This window comes from Mustela erminea, chromosome 14 (genome assembly GCF_009829155.1).
Source record: "Mustela erminea isolate mMusErm1 chromosome 14, mMusErm1.Pri, whole genome shotgun sequence".
NCBI lineage: Eukaryota > Metazoa > Chordata > Mammalia > Carnivora > Mustelidae > Mustela > Mustela erminea.
In genome coordinates, this window is record NC_045627.1 from 54731839 (window position 1) to 54743854 (window position 12016).

Here is a 12016-nt window from a genome sequence, read left to right on the forward strand (position 1 = left end):
GAAGATATGGCCAGCACAATAACAGAATTGGGATTATATTGCGAATCTTCCAGGAGAAGTATGCAGGAATCCTGAACTAGATTTTTTCCCCTTATCAGAAGTAGGGACGGGCATCTTCTATATTTCCAGAAATAAGAGCAGTGTGGTAACTCTTCAAAGTAATGATTAAAAAAACATGGCGAATGAAGAGTATTTGTCTTTGAAAGTCCCAAGCCAAATGACCACACAGGACTCCTCAGTGACGTTCTGTAAAAATGAGCCCCAGGATCTTCAGAAAAGCAAAAGTCTATTTGTAACTGAAGAAAGCACTGAGAGAAAAGTCTTGCGGGGAGAAAGTCCTCCCATGGATCATTGTTCAGAGAACCTTCAAATTAAACTTATGTCTGATGTAACAGAACTGGTCTCACCATTGGTCTCTGGTGAGGCAAATTGCCAGAATGGCCAATTGAAAGAGTCTTTGGATCTCTTTGACTGTAACTGCAAAGATGTTTGTGGTTGGAAATCACGAGTGGTGAGTCGTAGTCATCAGAGAGCTCATACAGAGGAGAAACCCTGTAACCATTGCAACATTGAGAAGAGACATAACAACAGCTCAGATGGTCATCCGTGTGAGAAAATCCACCCTGCAGAGAAATTACACAGGTGTAGTCAGTGTGGTAAGGACTTCAGTGAGCACTCAGAACTACTGCTTCATCAAAGACACCACACAGAGGAAAAGCCCTACAAATGTGAGCTGTGTGGGAAGGGCTTCACGAGGAGCTCCAGTCTCCTCATCCATCGAGCAGTCCACACCGATGAGAAACCCTATAAGTGTGACAAGTGTGGGAAAGGCTTCACAAGAAGTTCGAGTCTGCTCATTCATCATGCAGTCCATACAGGCGAGAAGCCTTATAAATGTGACAAGTGTGGCAAGGGCTTTAGTCAGAGCTCCAAACTGCATATCCACCAGCGAGTGCACACTGGAGAGAAGCCCTATGAGTGCGGGGAGTGTGGTATGAGTTTCAGTCAGCGCTCCAACCTGCACATCCACCAGCGAGTCCACACTGGGGAGAGGCCCTACAAGTGTGGGGAGTGCGGGAAGGGCTTCAGTCAGAGTTCAAACCTTCACATTCACCGCTGCATACACACAGGCGAGAAACCTTTCCAGTGCTATGAGTGTGGGAAGGGCTTCAGCCAGAGTTCTGATCTCCGCATCCATCTCAGAGTCCACACTGGAGAGAAGCCCTATCACTGTGGCAAATGTGGGAAGGGATTTAGCCAGAGTTCAAAACTCCTCATCCATCAGAGAGTGCATACTGGAGAGAAGCCCTATGAGTGCAGCAAGTGTGGGAAAGGCTTCAGCCAGAGCTCCAACCTCCACATCCACCAACGGGTTCATAGGAAAGATCCCATTAAATAAGATCTTCAGTATGCTCATAGAGTAAAGACTTAAATATTTTTAACATCATTCTTTTATATTCTCTGGAGAGAGATAGTAAAAGTTACTCTTTTCTGTTCCCTCACTGAAAATCATTCATTTAAAGTATTTAAGTACCAAGCTTTTCTGTATACTATACAATGAGCTGATTGTTCCGGTTCCTCATGTGGGTAGAATGAAATGTCTGTACTTTGCAGTTCAACCAGCGTTGTCAGAACCACATGTCCTACCCAGATTTTTAAGTGGAAGAACTTTTTATTTGTGTAAGTAGGACATGTTTCCCTTTGTTCATATTATCTGAGAAATTGAAACTCTGGTTTCTCTTCAAATCTTGTGACTTGTGTTTTTCATATTTCCTTCCAGGCCTGATTAGCCTCACTAAACTATGACTGCACATGCTAATTTTAGGTCGAAGGAGTGGTTGGAGATATTAAGGGCATGAAATTTGTTGTGTTTATTTTAAAATATACAACAGTCTGTGGCTACACAAGAAGAAGGTGGAGAAGAGCTATTTGTGTGGTATACCCCATACACTATAGGATGTTGAATCCCCTACCCTTCTCCCCTTGAGGCAGCTGCTCAGGAACATAAGTAGTTCTTTTTCCTGGGTGCCGCTGGTCTATTGGAGTTTTTCCAGATTTCACCACTTCAGATGACCCCCTGCTGCCAAGCTAAAGCCAAGTAGGGTACATATACCATGTTGAAACATAGTAAATGAAGTTGAAATATATTTAAATGCATTTAATTCCTCAGTACCTCATTTCCTTTATTTTCTTCATCATTTTATACTATATAAAACAAGTCAGGAGAGACAGTTTCTATTATTTTTCTCCTTGGCCTTATCTCTTGTTTTAATATTTGATGTACCCCCAAATCCTGCTTGTTTTCACAGCACTCCCAGCCTCTTCAGGCCTCACTACAGACATATAACTTATTTATAAAATTATTTTTGTATTTGGCTGAAAGTACTTTATATAAAAATAGCTATATAAAAACATTTTAAAACTTTTGGAGAATATGTTTGGGATGATCAGGCTTAAAATATGCACTGTATCACATATAATTCACTTGGGGTGTGAAACTGGGACACCTCACTACGTTAGACATTCATCCCCTAGAAGTTAATACTAGAAGCTCAAGCAATAGTTGAGAGTAGAAAAGTGATTATGTACGCAACTAAATTGGAATTTACGACACAATGAGGAGGTGATAGCAGCCCTCATTTTCTAACTGATGGTTAATGATTCCTTGTGCATCTCTTAGGAGGCTACCCAGTGTTCAATATTCCAGTTTTTCACCAATAACAAGTATCCATATATTTTAAAAAATGGTAGAGAAAATATGGATGCCTTATTTATTGGCTTGGGAAGGTGGGATTGTAACTGATACATCTTGACCAATTTAATCTGAGTCCATTAACTGGACATAGATATAACAGGGAAGCATACATTAACTTTGGGGGAACAGCTAATTTCTATTAAGGCATAAAGGAGAGAGATTAAGACATATGCCTTTCTTTAAGAGAGCATTCCAGAATACTTGACTCCATCCCTGGGCAAGCATTCTATACGGGAAGATTAGGGCGGTGACTGAGCATCCACCCTTCAGCATTCCATAATAGCCTTCAGTTGATTGGATACCTTAAGGCAGTATCACAAATGATGTTACTCTGTTTCAGCATCTCTAGGGTAATGCCTCTCAATTCCTCCTACCCTCATGGATCAAATAAATGAATTAAAAATCTTTCAAAAGAAAAGAAAATATAAAGAGCAGTAATTTGATAAAGTGAGAACCCCTGAATCAAGATGGAGAGTCTTTCAGACCCAGGAGAGTGGGAGAAGAGTAAGACGGAAAGAGGGACAGAGATTGAGAGCAGGACAGAGATAGAGATTATTTATTTAACCTCTTGGAAAACTTATATTGACCATTCTGTTTCAAATTCTTACACATAACCACAAACTGCCTTTAAGCTATATCTTGATACCTGTAAACCCCACAAACTGTTATCAAAATAGGCAACTTCTTGACTGCTTTCAAAGAACAAACTAACAGAGGCAGATTGGTAGAATCCAGTTAAAAGTACATTGAACGTTTAAAAGGGTTATGTCGGGGCGCCTGGGTAGCTCAGTGGGTTAAAGCCTCTGCCTTCGGCTCAGGTCATGATCCCAGGGTCCTGGGATCGAGCCCTGCCTGCATCAGGCTCTCTGCTCAGCAGGGAGCCTGCTTTCTCCTCTCTCTCTGCCTGCCTCTCTGCCTACTTGTGATTTCTGTCTGTCAGATAAATAAATAAAATCTTAAAAAAAAAAGGGGGGGGGTTATGTCAGCAGCACTAACCCACTTTAAGATCAAAGATCCCCAGTTACATGGGAGGAAGTTTCATTTCTCAGATCATTTCAGAGCCTAATGATGTGATAAACACATAAGGTTATTTTATTTGGGCAATAATTTATCTTAGTTTTTGTAGTTCTGTCTAATAAATTCTGCCTAGGGTCACCTGGGTGATTCAGTTGGTGGGGTGTCTGACTCTTGATTTTGGCCCAGGTCATGATCCCAGGGTTGTGAGGTCAAATCCCCAGTCAGCTTGAAATTTTCTCTCTCCCCCTCTATCTCCCCCTCTCTCCTTTCTCTAAAATAAATAAATAAATCTTTTTTTTTTTTTTTTAGTATATCATGAAATCAAATAAATGGAAAAGGGTATGAAAATTTAACAAATACGTCACATAAAGCAGGATACAATACAAAGTTCTCTTAGACCAAAATATGGTTTCCAAAGTCTCAGATGAGTTTGCTGCTTCTTTTCTTTTCTTTTTCCAGATGACTGCTTCCTAGGCCATTCTTAGGTATATCTTAGTGAATCAACAAGAAATTTTAAAACTTGGCCATTCTGAACTAGAACTGTTTCTCAGTTAAGCCAAACTATATGGAAGGAGACAGAAAGTAGAAAAAAAAGAAAAGAAAAAGAAATCCGCTATTGAAATAAATATTTTCTCATTTTCCAGTTGCAAAAGTTCATGATCCTATGTCAAAGATAGCCTGTCAACCCATCTTGGAATTTTTGGAATACTCTCCTTCACTTTGACTTCCTTTCCTTCCCTCAAATAACCAGGGCCACGAAGATCTAGGGACTTTCCCTCAATATAACTTCTATCTCTAATTTGCATTTTTGTCTCAGTGCAAAGATGTTATCAGGAAGGTCATAGGATTTACAGAAATACACCAATTAACAGAATGTAAAGATTCTTTTATTGGCTATGTGCATGGTAACTTACGAAGGCTGTTACACAAATCAAGAAACAACAAAGTATTCCTTAAGAAGAATTTCCTAAAACCCCCAGGGTTCCAGAAGAAAATGAAGCAATGAATTATACCACCCATACAAAGTAGGGATTCTTTCCACTGCAGAAGCTCCCTTTGACATGCTCTTTTGGTTTTATACCATCCTGTCCTTCCAGCCCACTCCTGACTGTTTTGTAGTTTGGCTACATGTATCATATCAGGACCAAATAAGTGTAAAGCAATTTATTTCCAACATTTATTGCAAAATTAGTTAAAATGAAGGTCCATTTCTAGTACCATCCCAGAACAGGAATAGGCCTAGAACCTTGTCCAGAGTCCATGTCTGCAGGAGATTTTTATGAAAATTGACAAGCTGATTCTAAAATTCATATATTAAGAGAAAAGGGACAAGAGTAGTTAGTTGAATTTGAAAACCAAGAATAAAGATAGCTACATTATATTGAAGGGTACATGGGTGGCTCAGTTGGTTAAGCGTCTGACTCTTGATTTTGCCTCAGGTCTTGATCTCACGGTTGTAAGTTCAAGCCCCACACTGGGCTACTACTTAAAAAGATAAATAAATTTGTTTAAAAATTGTTAAGATTTAGGGGTGCCTGGGTGGCTCAGTGGGTTAAGCCTCTACCTTTGGCTCAGGTCATGATCTCAGGGTCATGGGATCAAGCCCCGTGTCGGGTTCTCTGCTTGGCAGGGAGCCTGCTTCCCCCTCTCTCTCTGCCTGCTTCTCTGCCTACTTGTGATCTCTGTCAAATAAAATCTTTTAAAAATGTATTAAGATTTATATTTAAAATATTACATTGAGATTTATTTAAAAGTTACTAAAGTGTCTATTATTAGTATACGGCTAGACAAATTAACCAGCAGAAGAAAATACAGAACCTAAAAGCAGATCATCAAATAAATGGTAATTTGGAACACAACAAAGAAAGCATTAAAATAACCAGAAAAGGCATAGGTAATATAACAAATGATGGTGGGGCAACTGACTCTCCATTTGGAAGAAAACTAGCATTTCCTACCATAAGTGAAACAGAAAAGTAAGTTTTACATGAATTTAGGACCTAAATATGAAAACGTAAAATATCCTTTTAGAGGGAAATATGTACTTGTTTATAATGAGGGTTGGAAAGAATTTTTATTTTAAAAAAATTTAAGAGGCAAAAACTAAGAAAAAATATAAATTTTAATACTTTACAACTAAAATTTTCTCATTGACAAAATAACCCATAAGTGAAATTGAATGTATTAGGAACAGATTGGAAAAGCATATTTGCAAAGAATATAGCAAACAAAAGATTTTTATCCAGAACATCTATGAAGACTTTTGCGACTTTTTTTTCATAATTCTTAAAGAGAAAGCAATTAATGGAAGAAAAAAGCAGAGTGACCTATTAACATGAAAGATGTGCCACATTAATACTACTCAGAAAAATGCAATTAAAACAGCAAAAATGGGGCACCTAGGTGGGTCAGTTGGTTAAATGTCTGCCTTTGGTTCGGGTCATAATCTCAGGGTTCGGGGATGGAGCCCTGCATCAGGCTCCCTGCTCAGTGGGAAGCCTGCTTCTTCTGTCCCTTTCCCCTTCTAGTGCAAGATCTCTCCCCCTCTCTCCAAAAAATAAACAAATAAAATCTTTTTAAACCAGCAAAAATGAGTTTCATGAACATTAGTTTACAAAAATCATAAGCCCAGTAATTTCAAGTTTTGGCCATCGTGCATGGAAACAAGAATTCTCTCATATACTGCAAATAAAAATATAAAATTTGGACATCCCATTTAGAAAGCATTTTGGCATTATCCTGCCAGCTAATTATTCCATTCTAGTGTGCTCCCTGGAAAAACTGTCCACCATATGCAAACAGAGACATGTATAAGAATGTTCATTGCAACGATTTCTGAAATTGAGGAACATTGGAAATAAGATAAATTTTCATCAGTCTTGAACTGGACAAAATATTCTGATTTATGCATACATCAAAATATCACAAATAAACCATATCTGCATATTTCAATGTGAATAAATCATATAAAACAAATTTAACTTTTAAAAAGCAAACTGCATAGGGGCGCCTGGGTGGCTCAGTGGGTTGGGCCGCTGCCTTCGGCTCGGGTCATGATCTCGGGGTCCTGGGATCGAGCCCCGCATTGGGCTCTCTGCTCAGCGGGGAGCCTGCTTCCCTTCCTCTCTCTCTGCCTGCCTCTCCATCTACTTGTGATTTCTGTCAAATAAATAAAATCTTTTAAAAAAAAAAAAGCAAACTGCATAAAGATAGACACAGTTTGACAACATTTATATAAACTTTTTTAAGATTTTATTTATTTGACAGAAAGAGAGCATAAGTAAGGGATGCGGCATCAGGGGGAGAGGGAGAACAGGGAGTCCAATTCAGGACTCGATCCCAGGACCCTGGGATTATGACCTGACCTTAACTGACTGAGCCACCCAGGCACCCCATTATATAAACTTTTGAAACAAAAAAATCTATGTATTTATTTGACACACATCATTTTCTAGAGTGAAATTTTCATTATTATAAAATATCCCTCTTTGTCTCTAGTAACATTTTTGTCTTAAAGTCTATTCTGTATAAGATTAATATAGCCCCTCCAGCTCTTTTTTTTTTTTAAGACTTTATTTATTTGACAGAGAGAGAGAGATCACAAGTAGGCAGAGAGGCAGGCAGAGAGAGTGGAGGAAGCAGGCTCCCTGCTGAGCAGATAGCCCGATGTGGAGCTTGAACCCAGGACCCTGGGATCAGGACCTGAGCCGAAGGCAGAGTATTAACCCACTGAGCCACCCAGGCACCACCCCCCCAGCTCTTTTATGATAACTGTTTTTATGGTATATCTTTTCCATCTGTTTATGTCCAACCTATTTGTATCTTTGAATCTAAAGTGTATTTTTGGAAGACAGCATATAGTTGGATATTGTTGAGATTTTTCTTTCCAGTCTAAAAATCACTGGCTCTTTATTAATGTGCCTAATAACATCAAATGTAAAACAGATTATTAATATAGGAGAAATTATGTTGCTATTTTGCTAATTCTTTTCTGTACGTCTTATGTCTTTGTTGCTGTTCCTCCTTTATTTTTTTTTTAAGATTTTATTTATTTATTTATTTATTTGATAGAGAAATCACAAATCACAAGTAGGCAGGGAGGCAGGCAGAGAGAAGGAAAGCAGGCTCCCCCCTGAGCAGAGAGCCCGATGTGGGGCTCCATCCCAGGACCCTGGGATCATGACCTGAGCCGAAGGCAGAGGCTTAACCCACTGAGCCACCCAGGCGCCCTTATTGTTTGTTTGTGTTTTTTTTTAAGATTTTATTTATTTGTCAGGGAGAGAGAGAGCACCAGCAGAGATAGCAGCAGGCAGAGGGAGAAGCAGGTTCCCCACTGAGCAGGGAGCCCGAGGCAGAACTCGATCCCAAAACACTGGGATCACAACCCGAACCAAAGGCAGATGCTCAACCATCTGAGCCTCCCAGGCACCCCGATTTTATTGTCTTTAATACACTTTTACTTTTTAGATAAGTTTTAGGTTCACAGCAAAATTGAACAGAAGTACAGAAAGTTCCCAAATACCCCTTGGCCCAGCATATGCATGGCCTCCCCCATTATCAACATTCTGTAGTAGCAGAGTGCATTTGCTACAGTTGAATCTACTTGATACATCATTATCACCCAAAGTCCACAGTTTTTATTAGGGTTCATTCTTTGTGTTTTAAATTCTATGGATTTTGACAAATGTATAATGACATATATCCACCATTATAGTACCATGCGACATTGTTTCACTGCTCTAAAAATCCTCTGTATCTATTTATCCCTCCCTCCTCTCCAGCCCCTGGCAACCACCGATCTTATTACTGTATCCATAATTTTGCCTTTTCTAGAATGTCATGTAGTTGAAACCATGCAATATTTAGCCTTGTCAGATTAGCTTCTTTCACTTAGTGTAATAAACACTTAAGGTCCCTTAAGGTGTCTTTTCACAGTATGAAAAGGCCATGCCATTTCTTCTTATCACTAATATTCCATTGTCTGTATGTACCACAGTTTGTTTATTCTAACAAAAGACATTGTGATTGCTTCCAAGTTTTCAGTTATGGATAAAGCTGCTATAAACATCCATGTGCATCCATACTTTTTTTGTGGACATAACTTTCAAACTCCTTTGGGTAAATACCACTGTGACTGCTATATTGCATTGTGAGAATATATTTAGTCACGTACACACACACAAACCCAGTTTCATTGAGATATTATTAACATATATCACTGAGTGAGTTTCCAATTTACAGCATCAAGGTTTGATTTACATATTGTGAAATGATTACCACAATAAGTTCAGTTAACATTTGCCATCTAATATAGATACAATAAAAAGAAATGGGAAGAAAAATAACTAAATTCTCTTGGTAATGAGAACTCTTAGGATTTATTCTCTCAACAACATAACAATAACTCTCTTCATATATATCACTCAGCAGTGGAAACCCTACTCAGCATGTTGTACATTATGTCCTTCATACCTATTTATCTTATAACTTAAAGTTTGTGGCTTTTGACCACCTTTCTCCAATTCCCCTTCCTCCCACCCCTGCCTCTGGAAACCACAAATCTGATCTTTATAGTAGTTTTGTTGTTGTTTAGATTCTGTATGGATGCGAGATCATCCAGTATTTGCTTTCTCTAACCCATTTCACTTAGCATAATGCCCTCAAAGTCCATCTGTGTTGTTGCAAATGGCAAGAGTTCCCCATTTTTTGAATTAGTATGTTTAGTTTTAAAAATATTTTTTAAGATTTTATTTATTTACTTGAGAGAGAGAATAAGAGAGAGCACGAGCAGGGGGAGGGGTAACAGGAAAGGGAGAAGCAGACTTCCCACTGAGCAGGGAGCCTGACGAGGGACTCCATCCCAGGCCCTGGAGATCATGACTTTAGCCGAAGGCAGTTGTTTAATCAACTGAGCCACCCAGGTGCTCGTAGTATGTTTAGTTTTATAGGAAACTGCCAAAATGTGTTCAAAACTGCCTGTACCATTTTGCATTTCTACCTGCAATCAGTGAGCATTCCTGTTGCTCCACACTTTCACCAGTATTTGGTGGTGACAGTGTTTTGGATTTGCACCATTCTAATAGGTGTGCAAATGGAATGCCATTATTTTGTCACCTTCATTTTTTAATATGGTAATTTTACTAGATTTAGAATTCTTGTTTTACAGAGTAGTTTTTATTTTTCCTTTCAGCTCTTTCTCTTTTTCTTCTTGAGGTATAACTGACATATACCATCATGTAAGTTAAAGTATACAATATCTTGATATGACATATTTCTATATTACAATATGATTACCACCATAGTGTAGGCTTTCTTTACTCTTTCTATCCCCTTTGTTCTGCTCTAACGGGGTTGTTTCAAAATTCCTGCCCTCTAGTTTACCTCTTCTGCTTTCCATTTGCTCTACTCTGATGCAGTTGCTCTCTACTGCTTTTTTTCCCCCCATTTCACTCACTGAATTCTTCAGCACTAGGGATTATCTTTGACTATTATGATTTCTATCTCTTTGGCAAATACTCCATTTTGTTCATGTGTTTTTCCTCATTTCACTGGACTGAGTTTCCTTGTAGCTGATTTGAGTTTCTTCAAAACAGCTATTTTGAATTCTTTGCTAGCTAGATCACTAAAGTCCATGCCTTTGAGCTCAAATATTAGAGAATTGTTATATTTTAGTGATGACACGTTTTCTTTATTCATCTTCCTTGTGGTTTTGCATTGCTGTTTTCACATTTGAAGTAGCAGACACCTCCTCAAATCATTACTAGTTGCCTTCAAATGTGGTATATTACTCATTGGTCCTGTTCTGTCTGGGGCCTTTGTAGAGAAACTCTGGCTACACACTTCTTGCTCCCTCTTGTGGCAGAATTCTTAAACTTTTAAGTCCTTCCTGGTTTTTGTAATTCACCAACCAGATTGCTCAAACCTCTCTCCTTTGTTTTCCAGAAGATGGTACTCAAACTCAAGTTTGAGGACTCTCCCATGCCCACAGATCTTGGTCTGATTTTCTGATAGCACTCCATTTACTGATTACTAGATCACTCTTTTTTTTTTTTTTTAAATTAATATATAACGTATTGCTTCAGGGGTACAGGTCTGTGAATCATTAGTCTTACACAATTCACAGCATTCACCATAGCACATACCCTCCCCAGTATCCATAATCCAGCCACACTATCCCTCCCACCACCCCCCAGCAACCCTCAGTTCGTTTCTTGAGATTAAGAGTCTCTTATGGTTTGACTAGACTCACTCTTGTGGCCACACTCAGGAATGTACACAAGCAGCCAACCACAGTGGAAGAAGAGTGGGAAAAGATGTGGGTTTGGTACACAGGATGTTCAGGGCAGACATGATCCCAGTAGGAGATCCTTGGGATCTGACACAAGCTCATGGGCAGACTTCCTAAAGAAATCGGAGGGTAGTCATTGGGAACCGTGTCCCTTTAATGTCTTTGATAACCTTATGTGCCTCTTTCTTAATCTCCCTCCCCATACCTCAAAGAAACTGGCTACTCTCCAGCAGTGTCTCACACATGAGGTTCATGAATATGTAGATTAACAGTTTTCATCAAATTTGAGAAGTTTTTGGATATTATGTATGCCTTTTTCTCCTTCCCTTCTGCAACTCTCATTATTGTTTTGTTGATATGTCTGGTGGTACACCATGGGTCTCTGAGGCTCTGTTCAATTTTCCTCTTTCCCCCTGTGCTTTCTAAGTGTCTAGACTGTAAAATCCCTACTGAGCTACTCTCAAATTCACTGATTCTTTCCACTGCCAGCTCAAATGTGATGTTAAAAATCCTTCTACTGATTTTTTTTCACTTTGCAAGTGAAAAAAAAAAGATGTGTACTTTGCAAGTCCACATCTCCCATTTTTTTAATAATTTCTTTTTATTGATGATCTCTATTTGATGAGCCAGTGTCATATTTTTCTTTTAATCTTTAAGCACTGTTTTTCCTTTTAGTTCTTTGAACATATTTATAATAGCTTCTTTGAACAATTTTCCTGTTAAGTCCAGAATCTGGAAACCCTGGGAGATAGTTTGTATTGACTGTTATTTAGAATGGAAAACCTCTACTGATCTATCTTCAAATTCAATGATTCTTACTTATGCCAGATTAATCCTTTTAATCACATTTAGATTTGTTTTATGGCCCAGAATACGGTCTCAGTGAGTATGCCATGTGTACAGATTCAATTTACTTAACAGATACAGAGCTGTTCTGCCTTTTCTATTTAATTTTA

General features: G+C 38.7%; 2 protein-coding genes across 6 annotated transcripts in view; one reads left to right on the forward strand and one right to left on the reverse strand.

Annotated features, from left to right (window-relative positions):
- The window catches only part of LOC116573641, an 84888-nt gene that overhangs the window by 15630 nt on the left and 57242 nt on the right, over positions 1–12016 (reverse strand). Inside the window, exon 3 of one of the 5 annotated variants that reach the window (XM_032313852.1) lies at positions 4317–4333. The exons of the other annotated variants lie outside the window; for them this stretch is intronic. The gene's annotated coding sequence lies outside the window, so the exon portion shown is untranslated. Of the gene's footprint in view, positions 1–4316; positions 4334–12016 lie in introns of those variants that run through there. 5 annotated transcript variants of the gene reach the window in all.
- ZNF239 (zinc finger protein 239) lies at positions 3–2311 on the forward strand. The gene has a single exon (XM_032313855.1). The coding sequence runs from the start codon at positions 176–178 to the stop codon at positions 1397–1399; it is 1224 nt and encodes a 407-aa protein (XP_032169746.1). The 5' UTR covers positions 3–175; the 3' UTR covers positions 1400–2311.